At 47.2% G+C, this 18,754-nt stretch overlaps 1 protein-coding gene across 1 annotated transcript in view; it reads right to left on the minus strand.

The window, feature by feature from the left end:
- Positions 1–15,362, minus strand: part of LOC142312113 (uncharacterized) — a 56,699-nt gene extending 41,337 nt beyond the window's left edge. The window contains exons 1-6 of the mRNA XM_075350995.1: positions 15,204–15,362; positions 14,644–14,793; positions 14,335–14,514; positions 14,129–14,252; positions 13,948–14,045; positions 13,663–13,750 (exon numbers count right to left, since the gene is read on the minus strand). Coding sequence (XP_075207110.1) covers positions 13,663–13,750; positions 13,948–14,045; positions 14,129–14,252; positions 14,335–14,514; positions 14,644–14,715 — 562 coding nt within the window. The 5' untranslated portion in view covers positions 14,716–14,793; positions 15,204–15,362. The remainder of the gene's footprint in view (positions 1–13,662; positions 13,751–13,947; positions 14,046–14,128; positions 14,253–14,334; positions 14,515–14,643; positions 14,794–15,203) is intronic.
- Positions 15,363–18,754: the final 3,392 nt, after the last annotated feature.

Below are 18,754 nucleotides of genomic sequence, written 5' to 3' on the forward strand. Positions count from 1 at the left end.
GTACCAACTCCGCCGTGGCCACAGAGGAGCTACCAGGATAGTTGCGGCTCCGTCGTCTCTGATCTTCCTTAGGGTTCGTGCCAGAAGAGGAATTGGAGGGAAGGCGTAGGCGAGGCAAAAGGACCAAGTGTGGCAGAAGGCGCCCACCCCCAACGCATTGTCCCGAGGGTTCAGGGAGAAAAATGTTGCGACTTTGCGATTTCTTGCTGAAGCAAAGCGGTCCACCTCTGGAGTACCCCATCTTGCCACCAGAGAGCAGAACACCGCTTGGTCCAGACTCCACTCCCCTGGGTGAACATCCCGACGACTCAGGAAATCTGCCTGAAGGTTTAGGGATCCCTTTAGATGGACTGCAGAAAGGGATAGCAGGGACCGTTCTGCCAGTGGAAGATCCGGGAGGACACAGACTTCAGGGCGCCCGATCGAGTACTGCCCTGACGGCGGAGATGTGCCACTGTGGTGACATTGTCGGAGTAGACCAGGACGTGAGTGTCCCGGACGAGATCCTGAGCCGCAAGGAGGGCTTCCCTGACCGCCCTGAGCTCCCGGTAGTTGGAGGATTGGGAGCTGACATAAGGACTCCAGACCCCCTGAAATGGGGAGTTTGCCACCATAGCACCCCATCCCCGCAGGCTGGCATCGGTTGTAAGGGTAACCAGGGGCGTTCGAGTCCAGGCAACCCCCACCTTCAGGTTGTTGGGATGCAGCCACCAGAGAAGGGATGAGGAGACGGTCCCTGAGAGGCGAAACCATTAGTTCAGGGAGGACGGGAGTCTGTCCCAATGCGCCAGGATATGATCCTGTAGACAACGAGAGTGGGCCTGAGCCCACATGACTGAGGGAATGCAGGATGTCATAGAGCCTAGGGCCGACATAGCTGCTCGAAGGGTCGGGCGAGCCTGTCGGCGAAGCTTTGAGATTTTGGTTAGCAGGGTCAACCTGTGACTCCCCGGGAGAAAGGATGCCTGTCTGTCGGAGTCCAGCAGCACCCCGAGAAACTGCAGAGTGGAGGAGGGTTGCAACTGTGATTTCTTGAGATTGGGGATCCAGCCCAAGGAACGAAGAATGCTTAAGGACTTCTCCACATGGCTCCGGAGGGTCTGAGCGGAGGGAGCCACTAGAAGAAAGTCGTCCAAATATGGAACCAGACAGATACCTTGCAATCGTATGAAGGCGACCACCTCTGCCATGATCTTTGAAAAGATCCTTGGAGCCGAGGAGATCCCGAAGGGAAGTACGTTGAATTGGAAATGAAGTACCTCCGCCCCGTGCAGAACCGCAAACTTGAGGTACTGCCTGTGACACGGATGGATGGGTACATGGAAGTAGGCGTCTTTCAGGTCTATTGAGGCCATCTGGTGGTGCAGACCTATCAGTGGGATAGCCGATTTTACAGACTCCATCTTGAAACGCCGGTATCTGACCTGCCGGTTGAGACGCCTCAGATTGATGATAATCCGGACATCGCCAGACGGCTTTTTGACAAGGAAGAGACGGGAGCAGTGGCCTACTCCTCCTTCCTGACTCGGGACTGGGGAAACAACCCCCGAATGTATTAGCTCCTGAATCTTCGAGTACAGGAGGGCCTGCGAGCCCTGCGCCAGAGCCGTGACTCGGAGGCCAGGCAGAGGGGGGGATATGAATTCTATTAATAGACCCTCTGAGACGATCTTCAGGACCCATTGGCAGTAGGTGATGGACCGCCACTGGGGAAAAAAAGCCGAGAGTCGCCCCCCTACCTGATCCGAGTCATGGTTTGTCTTGCTGAGGACGTTGTTGATGGGAAGGGATGAGAATGTTTCTCCCTCTTCCCTTAGGGTAGCTCCACCGGCCCGACTTCCCTTTCCCCCTGGGCTGGGAGGCCTGAGGCATCGAGGGACGAAAGGACCGCTTCCTGGAGGGCTTAGGATCCGGCAAGGCCTTACGATCATTCGCCTTGTCCAGAATGTCATCCAGGGCAGGCCCAAACACCAAATCCCCTTTAGCGGAAGGGAGCAAAGTCTCATTTTAGAGGTGGAGTCTCCACTCCATGCTTTAAGCCAGAGGGCACGTCTGGCAGAGTTAGACAAGGTTCTGGCAGCCAGGCGGACAGACTCCACCGAGGTATCTGCCAAAAAACTGGTAGCTTTCCTAAGTAAGGGAAGGGATTCTAGAAACTCCTCCCGAGGGGTACCTTGGGAAATATGAGCCTCCAACTGGTCGAGCCACCTAAGTAGGGACCGGGAGACACAAGTGGAGGCAATATTGGCCTGGATGGTAGAAGACGAGGCCTCCCAGGATCGCTTCATGAGGCCATCGACCTTCCTATCCATCGGATCTCTAAGCTGGGAAGTATCTTCAAAGGGGAGCGCCGTTTGCTTAGCGACCCTGGCCACCTGCACATCCACTTTGGGAACCTCCCAATGCAACCCAGAATCCTCCACTGGAAAACGGCGCCTGGGGTCACCCCGGAACCGCTTCTCAGGAAATTCCCATTCCTGAGAGACAATATCCAGAATATTGGCATGGACAGGAAACCCTAATTGTTTGACTGTTTTCAAGCCAGCGAACATTTCATCCTGGACCGAGGGAGGAACCTGCACGTCCTCTAACCCCATAGTGCTCCTAACCGCCCCAATAAGATCCCCCAAATCTTCTGAGGGGAAAAGGAAGGACTGGGCAGACCTCCCGGAGGAAGAACCTTCGTCGGGACCCTCCGAGGCGGAATCAGCATCCTCATGATCAGACAGGGCTGACTGGAGTTTCCGTTTCTTTGGGGTAGAAGGGCCAGGAGCAGGGAGGGAGGCTAGTGAGGCCTGAATCTCCTGTTTCATCATGGACCGAAGCTCGTCTACCAGGGACGGTTGTTCAGCCCTAACAATCTGGTCCGTACACTGTTGGCAAAGCTTCTTATCCCAGACTGCAGGGAGCTTTTTTATACAGACTGGACACTTTTTAATTTTTTCAGTCTTTTCATAGCGGTCAGGCTTGGCAGGCTTATCAGACTTCTCTGATGTGTCACCTTTGTCAGATTTTTTAGCAGCCTTGTCCTCCTGGAAAACACAGACCAGAAGGAGCCATAAACACCAGCCTGAGCTATGCATAAGGGACCACCCCCCTCCTTACTGACTGTGGCAGGGGGAACACTGGGCTCTGCAGACGCAGGGGAAGACATGTCAGGGAGCACAGTAGAATTCCTTACCCTGATTCTGAAGTCTTCAGGGCGGCCTTTATGCAGAAAGGCCTGCCCTCCCAGTGACCTGGAACGTTCCCCGCCTCCCGTATCAGGTCCCAGACAGGCCGTGGAAGCGACGGCGAGTCCATCACACTGCCTCCGCGACCGGAAGTGCTCAGACCGGAAGTCCCGCCCGCGGCAGCACTTCCGGGTCGTACTGCAGCGTGCACACAGGAGGCGGTCGGCGGCTCAGGGAGGACGCCGGCCGGGGAGCTACACAGCCCGCATCACCCCAGAGGAGATACGGAGGGCTGGAGCGGCGGTCCCTCACAGCGTGAGGGAACAGTAAGGGAGGAGCGGCGAAGGCCCGACCGATACTAGCCGGCTACAGGTAGGGGGAAAAAAAAATAAATACATGCTGCAGTTCGCCGGCCACCACAGCATAGGAGAAAACAAAAACCTCTCCATGCCCCATGGGGACAGGAAAGACACTGGCTATGGGAGGTGGGAGGGTCCTTTTAACCTCTCTGTACTTCCTGTCCCAATTAGGGCGTGGAGAGACAGCCTCCTATGCTGTCGTGGAAGGGACTAGAGAAATATTTTGCAAAGGGAGAAAAAAGGAACAGCACTCACCGGTAATTGCTGTGAAGTATTCAGGTTTATTTCATGGTCGGAGGATACATGCTTCGGCGTTACAGGGAGGGAATGAGGATGGTTAGCACAAAAAGACTACGGCCGTTTCGCCCCTGTAGGTGGGGCTTCGACGGGTCTTACAGATTAGTGACCTCACTATGCAGGTTATAAAAAAGCAGCAAGCTCCAATCATGTGTGCAGGTGAGTTAAAAAAAAAAAAAACATTAAAAACAAAAAAAGGCCAGAATGGACTTAATATCACTAAATGGATCGCAATGACGGACACACTGTTTTAATTTCATATGATGATGTAATAAATTATACTTTTTCAACCCAGAAATACGACTAAGTCGTTTTTTTCATTAAAGCCTAGCGGGCCCATAGCATTATATTTAATAATGTACTCAGCTTCCTTTTGCAAAAGGACCTTATGAGTATCACCACCTCTAGGTGACGGTTCAACCAATTCTAATCCAGCAAACGTTAAAACGTTGCAATTTGCTTCATGAAAATTTTTCACATGCTGGATCATCTTAGTTGCGCCAACTCCTGTGGATATGGAATTTCTATGTTCACGGAAACGCACAAAGAGTGGTCTAATCGTCTTCCCTATGTAGTATAATCCACAAGGGCAGAAGACGATATAAATTACCATTTTGGTTCTACAAGTAATCAAATGTTTGGTCCTGTGCCAGGCATTGCCCACTTTTAGAGATTTACCAGTAAGATGGTACTGACAGAATGAACAATTACCACACTTGTGGTTACCCAAAGGACCAAGGTTATGCAGCCAGGTTGAGGTTGGTGTGTAGCATTTTTTTACTAGTATGTCTCCGATGTTTTTAGACCGTCTGTATGTAATTAATGGTCTATTTTTAGCTGTATCTGCTAAATCTCTGTCTTTTTCTATTAGGTGCCAGTTTTTATTTATTGTAGTCCTGATGATATTGTCCATTGGACTATACTTAAAATTAAAAATCAGACGTTTTTGTGAATTATTTTGCTGATCTAAACTGGAACCTGTCTTTCTGGACAATTTTTTATTTTTTCCTTTGCTACTTTTTTATTGGCTCGTTCCTGCGCTGCAATTACCTCGGCTCTTGGGTACCCGCGTTCTAAAAATCTTTTCTGAAGATCCTGAATTTGTCGTTTAATTTCTCAATATCATTCGTAATCCTGTAAATACGCAGAAACTGGCTGTATGGGATGGATTTGAGGACGTGTTTTGGGTGGGCACTTTTATGGTGTAATAAATTATTCACTGCTATGGGTTTCCTAAAGATCTCTCGTGTGATCTGCCCATCTTTTATCACTAATTTAACGTCTAGGAATTCTATCTCACTTTCTCCATATTGATGAGTGAATAGCATGTTATATTTATTTGTTAAATTTAAATGCTGAACGAAAGCTTTTACATCTGCCTCTTCTCCATCCCATACAATCAGGACATCATCCACAAAACGTAAATACAGTTTTATATGTCTGATAAAAGGATTATTCAGACTATATACCAGATCCTCTTCCACTGTGGCTAGATATAAATTTGCAAATGTGCAAGCCACCGGTGTCCCCATCGCCACCCCACTATGTTGTAAGAACCAATCATTACCGAATTTAAAAGCATTATGTGTAAGAACAAAAAATAATGCTTCTTCAATAAAATTAATTTGTTCTGGGTATTCTCCTATTTTTCTGAGTCTATCTACAATAATCTCCACTCCTAGGCGTTGTGGTATTCTTGTATATAGACTCTCGATGTCTAAAGACACCCATTTAAAAGAGGGCTGCCAATCAAAATTCTCTAAATGGTACAATAGATCACTTCTGTCTTTTATGAATGATGGAATACATGCCAATAGAGGATGAAGTAGCCAATCAAGGTACTTAAGACAAAGGTTCAGTCAGGGAGCCAATTCCTGAGACAATTGGTCTCCCTGGGGGTGCAACAATCGATTTGTGAATTTTAGGACCTGAGTACCAATGAGGTTTAGTATTAAAGGAGGGAAGTAATTTATCAGCTCTGTTTTTTGTCAGGAATCCCACACTGACCTGTCTATTCAGAAACCCTCTTAATTTTTCTTTAAATTTTACTGTGGGGTCTCCTTTTTGGGCTCTATAAACCTCATTGTTACTGAGTTGGTTTGACGCTTCTTTCAAGTAGTATCGCGTGTCCAAAAGCACTATCGCACCCCCCTTGTCTGCTTTTCTTATGGTCACGTCTTTCCATGACTGTAGTTTTTTTAAAGCAAGTTTTTCTGCTCTTGATAAATTATCAGGAAAGGCGGGGTAGGACAGCGCTAGTATGTCACGCAACACCACTTCTTGAAACAAGTCAATATTGTTGCCTGGTGAAACTGGTGGAAAAAACGTGGATTTCACTCCTCCTGTAAATATTGAAAATTCTTCATGTGGCTCCCTGACTGAAGAAACATCGGTACTAGATATATTTTCGTCATTAATGCTCAGTAGCAATGTTGCCTCTGTCAAATTAGTGTTATTTTCTATATTTCCGAAATTGAACCCGATGGGATCTGAGTTGCATTGTCTTTCTGACCAATCCGTTGTAGATAAAGTTTTTTTCTTCTTTTTTTCATCAGATTTAATTGAAAAAAAATTTTTCAAGTGCAGTTTCCGACAGGCTTTGTACAAATCTATTTCAATATGGCACAGGACCAAACATTTGATTACTTGTAGAACCAAAATGGTAATTTATATCGTCTTCTGCCCTTGTGGATTATACTACATAGGGAAGACGATTAGACCACTCTTTGTGCGTTTCCGTGAACATAGAAATTCCATATCCACAGGAGTTGGCGCAACTAAGATGATCCAGCATGTGAAAAATTTTCATGAAGCAAATTGCAACGTTTTAACGTTTGCTGGATTAGAATTGGTTGAACCGTCACCTAGAGGTGGTGATACTCATAAGGTCCTTTTGCAAAAGGAAGCTGAGTACATTATTAAATATAATGCTATGGGCCCGCTAGGCTTTAATGAAAAAAACGACTTAGTCGTATTTCTGGGTTGAAAAAGTATAATTTATTACATCATCATATGAAATTAAAACAGTGTATCCGTCATTGCGATCCATTTAGTGATATTAAGTCCATTCTGGGCTTTTTTTGTTTTTAATGTTTTTTTTTTTTTTAACTCACCTGCACACATGATTGGAGCTTGCTGCTTTTTTATAACCTGCATAGTGAGGTCACTAATCTGTAAGACCCGTCGAAGCCCCACCTACAGGGGCGAAACGGCCGTAGTCTTTTTGTGCTAACCATCCTCATTCCCTCCCTGTAACGCCGAAGCATGTATCCTCCGACCATGAAATAAACCTGAATACTTCACAGCAATTACCGGTGAGTGCTGTTCCTTTTTTCTCCCTTTGCTTAATGTTTCATGCTCTGATGCTTTTGGAACAAGCACCCCGTAGCTGTATTCAGCATAGTCCGACCTGGAAGTTTTCTCTAGTCACAGCAGAGATCAATAGCACTGTGTGTGCTTTCTGCAACTAGCCGCTGGTTGTTTGATGTGGACAGTCCTCAGTGGAAGTAGTGCCCCGCAAATCCTTCTTGTTATTAGAGAAATATTTTGTTTGGGTTTGGTTTATTTGTCCAATTACTTTTGACCTCCTAAAATGTGGAGTGTTTGTAAAGAAATGTGTACAATTCCTACAATTTCTATCAGATATTTTTGTTCAAACCTTCAAATTAAACGTTACAATCTGCACTTGAATTCTGTTGTAGAGGTTTCATTTCAAATCCAATGTGGTGGCATGCAGAGCCCAACTCGCAAAAATTGTGTCACTGTCCAAATATTTCTGGACCTAACTGTATAATATATTATAGAGTTGGGAAGGATCGTTCTAAGCAGTGAGCTGTTACAGTATTTGTAGGAAAATACCCAGTAGAAGCATCAAACACAGCACCAATACCTCCCATCAGTATCCCACCACAGTGCCATGTAACCCATGCCCTACACTCCCATCTACACCAATACTATACAGGCACAAACTAGTATATCTGACTAAAAGCCCCCAAAATATGAAGAACGGCCTATAGTTGAGTGTGGATATAAAATCTATGTGAGCAGAGCTAGAATAGAAATCACTGATCGCATTGAAGTCATTCTGACCATAAATCACCATGATATCAAGGTGAGGAGTTGTGTGTTACTGCTGGGAGGAAAGGGTTAACAGTGGAATATTAAGGTGCATTTCTGTGTGCTGTGTTACTACTGTCGCTGGCGGTGAGGGGGACGCTGCGCTCACCACGCTCAGGTCCGGCGCTGCTGTTGCTGCTCGGTGGCTTGAGCGGTGGGCCGGATCCGGGGACTCGAGCGGCACTCCTAGCCCGTGAGTGAAAGGGGTGGTTTTGGGTTTGGGAAGTTGGTCCGTGACGCCACCCATGGTTTGTGGTGAGGTTGGGGCACCACCGCTGCTCTAAACGGGGATCCCGGGAGCGATGACAGGGAGCAGCCAAGATGTTTCTTTCCCCTCCGTGGGTAGGGGGATTTGGTGGTCCCGGGGCCCGGTGAGGTGACGGGGGAGGCAGGGTTGGCGAGGTGCAGGGTCGCGAGGGCAGATGGCACGGTGGTACTCACTCAACCAAGAATGGATACAGAGTCTCCGGTAAAACAAACGGCTGAATGGACGGGTCCCGCAACCGGCTGCTGTGGTTACGCCCGGACGGTTGGTGGTGGCTGCCTTTCCCTGCACCTGTTGTGTATCTTCGGTCCCGATGGCTTCCCACCGGTAACCCGCTCTCCAGCTTGGATATGTGCCGGAGGAGCCCCTTTTGCCTGCAGGCTCTGGCCCTGGGAACTCTAGCTGTGGCGGTAGCTGTATTTCCCTTTCTCTATTTGGACGGTTGCCTTCAATCGGGTCTTTGCTGCTAGGAAACCCCGGAGGTTCCGGTTGCTAACGGATTTGACCAGTTTAACGGCGACTCCAAGCCTGGTCGGGGTCTGCAGGCCCTGCCGGTTTGTGCTGGCTTCTCTTCGCTCCCCGGTTCGGTACCGGCGGGCCACCGCCCGTCCCCGGTCCTACGGTTCCGCGTCGATCGGCCTCTCCTGCAGACGGCCACCACCGTCTGCCAACCTTGCTCTTAGTGCCCGGGCCACGTACCCGGACACGGTCAATCTGCTCCTCTCTTGCCACTTCCCTAACTCTCCCTCTACTGACTGTCCTTTTCCCGCCTCCAGGACTGTGAACTCCTCAGTGGGTGGGGCCAACCACCTGGCTCCACCCCACCTGGTGTGGACATCAACCCCTGGAGGGAGGCAACAAGGATTTGTGTGTGACTGATGTGCCTATCTCGGGGTGTGGGGTGTGTTGTTGCAGTACCTGTGACGACCTGGCTAGTCCAGGGCGCCACACTAGTCAAAGTAACAATTCAGTATGAGCTGCTCTTGGTGCCGGGGGAGGGAGATGCTCTCCTGAGCAAGATAGATGGGGAATGAATATGATATCTTTATAGTGTAAGGGATATATATTCCACATACTCCGCTTTCGAGCGGCCGTAATTGCAGCCCACTTTTGCAAACTCAGAACCGCAAATGCGGCGACAAAAACAGCGGCAGTGTGAATGAAGTGTAAATAGTAAATTTGATAAGTCATTTAAGGGTACGTTCAGACGTGGTGGATTTTTCACAAGGTTTTGCACGGAAATGCCACTGCGGCCACGCCCTCCATTATACCCTGTGTGAACTGCAAAAAGCAGTTCACACAGGGCAGAAAATTGCCGCCGCGGAAAGCAGGCCGCAGTGCGGCAATTTTCAACCGCATCTTGTCAATTTGCCGCTCGGATTTCTTGCGGAATACAAACGGAAATTGCTTATAGGTTAGAATTGAAGCGCAGTCAGACCGCTCTTGCAACATCTTAGCAGCGTATTTTTTGGCACTTTTGCCGCACATAAGAGCGCCAAAAAAGCACCTCAACACCTGCAGAAAAGATGGAATTAATTTTGCCAATTGCAATAAAAAGCATGAAGTCTGTGACAGAATTACCTAACAGATGAGAATTATGGCTCGTCCACACATGCCGAATTTGTGGCGGCTGATCCGTAGCCGCCAACAAAACCAGTACTGATGTCATTGGTCGGATTATTTTCGTCCGGAAATTGATCTGGACTGCTGTTATTCTCAACCGCATCATGTCAATTTGACGGACAGGATCTGTCTGATAATTTGACATGCTAGAATGGCAGAAACCGTGGCTAAATATCAGCCGCGGCTTCTTGCGGGAATTAGCGGTGGTAAGGAACTACCGCCGCTATTCCACCCTATTACTGCCATATATACGCCGACCAATTGGTATATATACTCTGGAATACCGCCGCATATAGCGGCCAAAGTCCGTACGGAATCTGTACAGATTCCATATGGATTCCAGACACCATACACCATACACCGGGTATTTAGGGTCCGCTTAAGAGGTCCCCTTATACTTTATATATTACACATATATCATGTTTATTCACCAACTATTTAATCGCTTAGGAAAGTTACTGGAAAGCTGGGTATGCGGGATATATCCATTACACTGTATACTGTACATATATCATGTTCATTCCCCATGTCTCTTGCTCAGTACAGTTACTGGAAAGCTGGGTATGTGGGATACTGTATATCCATTACACTGTATACTGTACATATATTATGTTCATTCCCCATGTCTCTTGCTCAGTACAGTTACTGGAAAGCTGGGTATGTGTGATATCTATCCCTCATCATCCACATTACGAACCTTGTGTACACTTATATTCATAATCCACATTATGCAACCCTATGTGCAGTCACCCCAAACATAAAAAGAGCAACATACAGCATAAAATAGAGAGTTGTTTGCTGTGGAGTTGAAGCCTATGTGAGCAGTTCTTACCTTCAATGAGCAGAAGTCTCTTTTTTCAGATTAAAATATCTCTGTGGGTATCTGGCAGAAATATGGAATACTCTTTAATGCTAAAACCCTGCACACCACTCCCACTAAGTCATATGACCAAGACTGTGTCCCTGTGACTGATCTGTGTCCCTACAACACACTTTAAACAAATTTGTGTGAGAGCCTGCAGTACCTAGGTTTGCCAGAGGTGGAATCTTGAGGCTTTTCTGAAGTGTGTATCAGCTTGCAGTACCACAAAGGCACCAGAGAGGGAGTTTACACATATTGAGCACACACACTCATACACACTGTCTCTTATATATGTGTATAAAGAGGACACTTGAGATTTTGATGCTGGGTGTATAAACAAGGTCTTCTCCATTGATTAGCATTGGCAGCTTCGTGGGGACCTGATTTTTGGTCCCCACGAAGACAGAGGTCCCCACACTGTTGGTGTGTATTCAGGTCCATGTCCCCACAAGTATAGCAAAACAAGTACAGCGCGCCACACACACACACACACACACACACACACACACACACACACACACGGCTCTGCGCCCCACATCACATCAGGCTCTGCAACCCTCCCCCCACCCACACACACAAACCCACACACGGGCCTCTGTACCAACCCCCCCCCCCACCATTGTTCTGTATCGACCCCTAACCCATAGGGAACACATGTGGGCTACATTCACAAGACCGTTCCGTTTTTGCGGTCCGCAAAAAACAGTCCATTTTTTCACGGATGCATCCATGCGTCATCCGTGTGCCTTCCGTTTTTTTTGCGAACCGCAAAAAATGGAAGCAGCAAGAAAGATAAATAGATGAGTAGATATAGAGATGAATAGATCGATATAGAGACAGAGATAGAGGGATGAATGAATGAATGAATAGAGGGATAGATAGATAGACAGATAAATAATGGATAGATGAATAGATAGATGAGAAAGACATATATAATGTCCTACCCGCCTGCATATTCTAAGCTGGCACCCTTTAGTGACTTTCATGTGTAACTAAAGGGTGCCTAGCCTTGTATTTAGCCAAAAAAAAAAAAATAATTAAAAAAAAAAAAAAAACCACGTGGGGTCCCCCCTATTTTTTGTAGCCAGCTAGGGTAAAGCAGACGGCTGCAGCCTGCAAACCACAGCTGGCAGCTTCACCTTGGCTGATAATCCAAAACAGAGGGCACCCCACGCTGTTATTTTAAATTAAATAAATAAATAATTTAAAACAAAAAACATTGGGTCCCCCCCAAATTGGATCACCAGCCAAGGTAAAGCGGACAGCTGTGGTCTGGTATTCTCAGACTAGGGAGGTCCACTGTTATTGGACACTCCCTAGCCTAAAAATAGCAGGCTACAGCCAATCCTGGTGCTTTTCCCCAACTCATCCCATTGCCCTGGTGCGGTGGCAAACGGGGTAATATATGGGGTTGATGCCAGATGTGTACTGTCACCTGGCATCAAGCCCTGGGGTTAGTGATGTCACGTGTCTATCAGATACCTGACATCACCAACCCAGTCAGTAATAAAAAAAATAGACAACAAAAAAAGTTTTATTTGAAAAAACACTCCCCAAAACATTCCCTCTTTCATCAACTAATTGAAAAGAACAATCAAATCCGGGTCTGGCGTAATCCAATAAGGGGGACACATGACTAACCATCCATACCATAGTCAATGAAGAACAGAATGTTCCCCATTGGCTGGGAGAGCAATGCAGTGACCTGAGCTAACATCAATAGCCCAGGTCACTGCAGGGCATGACAAGCGCTGCTGCCAGGAGGCAGATGAGATCATTACCTGCTGTGATGATCTTCACTTCACTCCTCTCAGCGATGTCACTGCCTTCTATGCCCGCCGCGTTCTCAGCAGTATCGCCCGTGACGTCACCGCTAGTGACGTAACAACGCGGCGGGCATAGGCGGCAGTGACCGCACTGACAGGAGTGAAGAGTAGATCGTCACAGCAGGTAATGATCTCATCTGCCTCCTGGCAGCAGCGCTCATTATCCCCGCGGCTGCCAGCACTGCAGGGTGAGAAGCTGCATGCAGGCAGACACACACTGCAATGAAGGCAGCCACAGGGCTGGAGCGGGACACAGACTGCATGGGCACGCCTGCTATCCTGAGCAGGGGGCCCGGTGCTGACGGTGACACCGTGGGCAGGGAGAGTACGGGGTGCAGGGGAATGTGTGGGAGGGTGTAGAGAAGGGGGCGGGGACTCCACGCACTGTACCCGCCCAGCAGGGTGGCAACAAGCTGTTCCAGATTTGCATGTCAACATGGTCCTGCCCATGTTGACATGAAATGACCGGAAGCAGCAAAATCGCGGCAGGAGAGGTCACATGACCACTCTGAGCCGGGGGAGAGGGGCTGACAGCAGGGCAGGTAAGTGGTCTCTATCTACTTACCTGCCCCAATGTAGCCCAATAGTGTAATAATAAAAAAAAGTCAAAATAAGCTGGATAACCCCTTTAATATAATGGCAAAAACGCATGCGTTTATTTTGTCCAAAAAGCATGCTTTCTGCATCAAAAAAGCATGCTAAACGCTTGAATTTTGATTAAGGATGTGTTTTGAAACATCTCATTGACTCTTATCAAAACGCTGCCAAAATGGCAAAAACAATTGACATGTTGCTTCTTTAAACGCTGTGTTTTTGACAAAATTTCTGCATCCAAAACGTTTTTAACAGCATTGTGCGCACAATAAATCCATATTTCCCATAGACTTTGCTTGAAAATCAAAACGCATGCCTTTTTGCATTAAAACACTGCAGTTGAAAACGCTGCGGAAACGCATGAAAAAACGCAAAGTGCGCACATAGCCTAAAGGGGACAGTTTGGGTGGAGGAGCATGTAGTGATTTAGCAGGAGAATGGTGACCACTTGATTGTGATATGGCCGGACTACACCGCAGATAAAGCAGACACAGACTGAGACTGAGAAGAATCTGTGACTTCTCTGTATTCAGTGGTTACTACTCACCTGGGAGGTTATCTGTAGGAATCTCCTCTTTACACCACTCATCACCCCTCACTGTCTCTGTAGTATTAATATGGGTCAGATCTTTACTCTGAAACAAATATTGTAAAAGTCACAGACAGATGGAGAAGTCACATCTATGATCAGCTCTAATCCTGCCATCTCCACCGCTCTCATTACACAAGTATAAAACATATAATACTGGTGGAAAAAACAAGACTGAGCACAAGACCTTCACAGTCGTCTACACATCATAGGGAGATTTCATGGCACCTTCTCTACATCTACCTGATGATCCTGAGGAACATCGGGATCTTCTTGTTTACAGTCCTGTGGAAGAAGAGGACGGGGACATCTCTCTGGTGCTGTCCTCTTACTGGATAGAACTGGAGGAGACACATATAGGGACTGAATTCATTCTTTACATACAGATAATTATAGGCCGTGTGTATTTAGCCCTGTCTATTACCTGGTGATGTGAGGGGCTGGGGATCCTCCGTTATGACGTCCTTGTACAGATCTTTGTGTCCTTCTAAATACTCCCACTCCTCCATGGAGAAATAGACGGTGACATCCTGACACCTTATAGGAACCTGACACATACAATGATACCGTCATCCCCCGATCCCTTCATAGCGTTACTGTATAATGTCCCAGCATTCCCAGCAGTGTCACCTCTCCAGTCAGCAGCTCAATCATCTTGTAGGTGAGTTCTAGGATCTTCTGGTCATTGATGTCCTCATGTATCAGGGGGTGAGGTGGAGGCCCCGTGATTGGGCTCAGGGGTCTTCCCCATCCCTCAGACACAGGGTCCTGACAGCGCTCACTAGAGGTCTTCTTCACTACTGTGTAATCCTGGTTATGGAGAGACGCAGTAATAAATCTCACTCCAGACATTTCCAGAGTCCTCACCTCTCCAGTTCTGTCCATCTGTTATTCCCATAGATAAGAATGATGTAATGTGACGTCATCAGAATCTCTCACCTCTCCAGTAAGCCGGAAGAGGATCTCTAGGGTGAGGTGTAATATCCTCTCCGCCATCTTGTCCCTGTCCATATCCAGCCTTGATGGGGCAATCAGGACAATTCTCTGATATAGAAGATCTCCACTGAGAGGATCTGATATTGTAGGGACCTGAATGAGAAGATATAAACCGATGTTCTCCATGATGATGATTGAATGGTTCAAAATCTGGATTTTTAACCCCTTACATGCTGTAACCGCTATCTGGCATCGAGTGTTGTCATTGTACAGAGATATAATAATACCGCCATGTTGTATGATCGCACTAATGAGCGCTGCTAAAGGCAAATATCAGGTTTAGGAATGAAAAATACCCCTCATTATAGGGAGGACAAACTCCCTGCACAATGTTGGTGAAATCCCCCCATAACGGCCTCATTATCCTCTATTATCCTCTACATCTGCTGTGCGGGGATTATCTCATGTCCCGGGGTCTACATAAAGTGGAATAGGAAGCGAGGATTTATCATTATTATTATTATTATTATTATTATCCCCAGTAATGGGGACTCTCCACATACCTCCTCCTGCAGAGCCGTACACTAGAGATATGGGAGATGCTAGACTGTATGGTCTCCTTCCAGGTAGAACGTCATTTCTGTCACGTGATAGGGGCGTGTTCAAAATGCAGCCGGATGTTTCCAGACGGTACATCTAAATCCCAGTGGCCAGAGAGGGGCGGGGCCTCTACCGACATTGCTCATAATACCAACATTATTCTTCTAAGTCCACGTGGGCACAGAGGTGATTATAATAGAAGCGGGGTCTGGGGGTGAGAGCTCCAGATGGGGGAAGGGGGCGGAGCCTGCATGATTATAGTGGAGGGGAGGAAACATTGCCACGCCCCAAGCAACCCAGCCACGCCCACTAACCTGTCAGGAGCCCGTACATTCTAGTAAACATTATTTTTGTCTGCTCTGTGCTTCCAGGACCTGTGATGATGTCACATGGAGGGGAGGAGTCAGGGGTCACATGATCAGCTCCTCAGTGTATGCAGGACTCTGCTGTGCTGGGTGTCATGGGGCTGGATGAGGGGAAGGTTATGTGTGGGCTCAGGAGGGGTTTACAGTGTGGATGTAGCAGAGCCGCGTGTGTACGAGATGTACGGAGCGGAGCCGTGTGTGTACGAGGTGTACGGAGCGGAGCCGTGTGTGTACGAGGTGTACGGAGCAGAGCCGTGTGTGTACGAGGTGCACGGAGCAGAGCCGTGTGTGTACGAGGTGTACGGAGCAGAGCAGTGTGTACGAGGTGTACGGAGCGGAGCCGTGTGTGTACGAGGTGTACGGAGCAGAGCCGCGTGTGTACGAGGTGCACGGAGCAGAGCCGTGTGTGTACGAGGTGTACGGAGCGGAGCCGTGTGTGTACGAGGTGTACGGAGCAGAGCCGTGTGTGTACGAGGTGTACGGAGCAGAGCCGTGTGTGTACGAGGTGTACGGAGCAGAGCCGCGTGTGTACGAGGTGTACGGAGCAGAGCCGTGTGTGTACGAGGTGCACGGAGCAGAGCCGTGTGTGTACGAGGTGTACGGAGCAGAGCCGCGTGTGTACGAGGTGTACGGAGCAGAGCCGCGTGTGTACGAGGTGTACGGAGCAGAGCCGTGTGTGTACGAGGTGTACGGAGCAGAGCCGTGTGTGTACGAGGTGCACGGAGCAGAGCCGTGTGTGTACGAGGTGCACGGAGCAGAGCCGTGTGTGTACGAGGTGCACGGAGCAGAGCCGCGTGTGTACGAGGTGCACGGAGAAGATTAGTGTATGAACATCTAAGGAGCAAAGCTGTGTGTGTACAATGTATGTGAAGCAGAGCCATTTGTGTACAACACCTATGGAGCACAGCCGCGTGTGGTGCCGTGTGTGTAGGACGTTTATGTAGAGTCCCGGGGTCTCCCTGTGTTATAGATTTGCTGCATTTTGGCAGACGTGTGCTGAGTGGCTGAGTGGAGCCACATGTGCTGTGTGTAGGAGGGTGAGGAGCCGTGTGGTGCTGTGTGTGGTGCTGTGTGTGGTGCCGTGTGTGTAGTACGTTTATGAAGCGGAGCTGTGTATTTTTTATTGTGTTTCCCCCTTGTCACACCCAGTTTATTCCTCCCTCCCCCATTTCTCTCCCTGAGCTCAGTCCCGGGGTCTCCCTGTGTTATAGAGTTCCTGGGTCTTCGCAGACGTTTCTCTCGTTCTCTTACTTCAGCTGCGGTCAGACAACCGTAGATTTTCTCATGTGATAGAATCGGGCCACTTACACCCAAAATGGTGCTGCAATAACAGTTCTGCAATTCCATTTTCCCTACTGGCATGTGTTCTCACAGAGGCCTCGGTTCTCTCATTCTACTATCCCAGAGACAGATAAAACACGGACATTTACTGGATCCACTCTGCTGTCCCAAGAGAATATTCACCGTCCAAATGACCACTGGTAATTGTGGTATGATATTTTCTATAGGGCCAGAGGAATAATGTTTTACTCTTCAGTCACTTATCAAGAAGAGTATGGGATAGCAGGAAACCGGAAATCCTAAAGTGACCCTCAAGCTAGGTGGCTCTATGCTATCCCTAACTTCAGACACACTCCTGATGGTGGAGAGGCCTGAGTCTCCTCTGGCCCTGCTCCTGACTAGTCCAGAGCAGAGAGGGACAGTGTTGAAACCCACAGAATAAGACAGACAAGGGAAAACCAAAATTGTCACACAGCACTCACACACAAAAGGTAAAGACAATAAGAGATTCAGGAGGAAAAACAAGCAGGAAGGAAGCTACAAAACTACAGGGGTAAACTCCACAACCACTCCAAGCAATAAGCACAACTTTCACCAGAGTCTGGGACACCACACCTCACAGACCAACATAGAGTAAACTATAGCTGGCATGGGTAGAAGGATTCAACCAGGATAAATAGGAGGGGAGCAGATGTGATAGGTCTCCCCACAACATGTGATTAAAGGAGCAAGCACACTATCAAAGATTAAACCTATGTATAAGCACACAGCAGTAAATGCCCGAGTCTGCCTGTGTTGATCCCAGACACCAGAGAAACCATCGAGCGGAGTGTCAGAATCTGAACAGACCCCAATGCCGACATGACAGATAGAGATGTTTGTATAAGAAATGTGCATTGCATTTAATAAATATCCAAGCTTTTGTCCTTACCTTACAGCCCATCTTTGATTCTATATCGATCAAGGGAATGGCAGCTGTTCATGGTATTCACGAATTTTCGTTTTTCCGATTTTCATTTTTGCTTTTCCCTCCTTTTCTTCCAAGAGCCATATCTTTTTCATTTTTTCGTCAATATTTCCATACGCGAGCTTATTTTTTGTGGGACTAGTTCTACTTTTGAATGACACCATTCATTATACCATATAGTATACTGGAAAACAGGAAAAAAAATCCAAATGTGGAGAAATTGTGAAAAAAGTTAAATTCCACAATGGTTTTGTTGTTTTTTTATTCACCATGTTCACTATATAGTAAAACTGATGTGTCGGTGTGATGCCTCAGGGCGGTACGAGTTTATAGATACTAAACATGTATATTTTTACTGTTATCTAAGTGGTGAAAAAAATTCAGACGTGTGTCCAAAAACAGAATTGTGCTATTTTCGCCATTTTCCAAGACCTGTAACGTTCTCACTTTTTGGGATCTGAGGCTCAGTGATGGCTTATTTTTTGCGTCTTGAACGTAAGTTTTTAATTATATCATGTATAGGCAGATGCGATATTTTGATCACTTGTTATTGCATTTTAATGCAATGTTGCAGCAACCAAAAAATATAATTTGGTGTTTTTTTCTCGCTACAGCATGTACTGATCAGATTAATTTATTTTATATTTTAATAGATGGGGCATTTCTCAACTCAGAGAAACCAAATATGTGTGTTTTTTAATTGTTTTCTTTTCAATGGGGCAAAAGGGGGGTGATTTGAACTTTTATAGGTTTATTTTATTTTTTCATATTTTTTAAAACTTTGATTATTACATTTTTTATTTATTTTACTAATCCCCGGTGTAAAAAATGCCACTGTCAAATTAAAAATCCAAAATTATCTCAATAAGTAGAGCTGCTACAAAAAATTGAATGACATTTT

This window comes from Anomaloglossus baeobatrachus, chromosome 5 (genome assembly GCF_048569485.1).
Source record: "Anomaloglossus baeobatrachus isolate aAnoBae1 chromosome 5, aAnoBae1.hap1, whole genome shotgun sequence".
NCBI lineage: Eukaryota > Metazoa > Chordata > Amphibia > Anura > Aromobatidae > Anomaloglossus > Anomaloglossus baeobatrachus.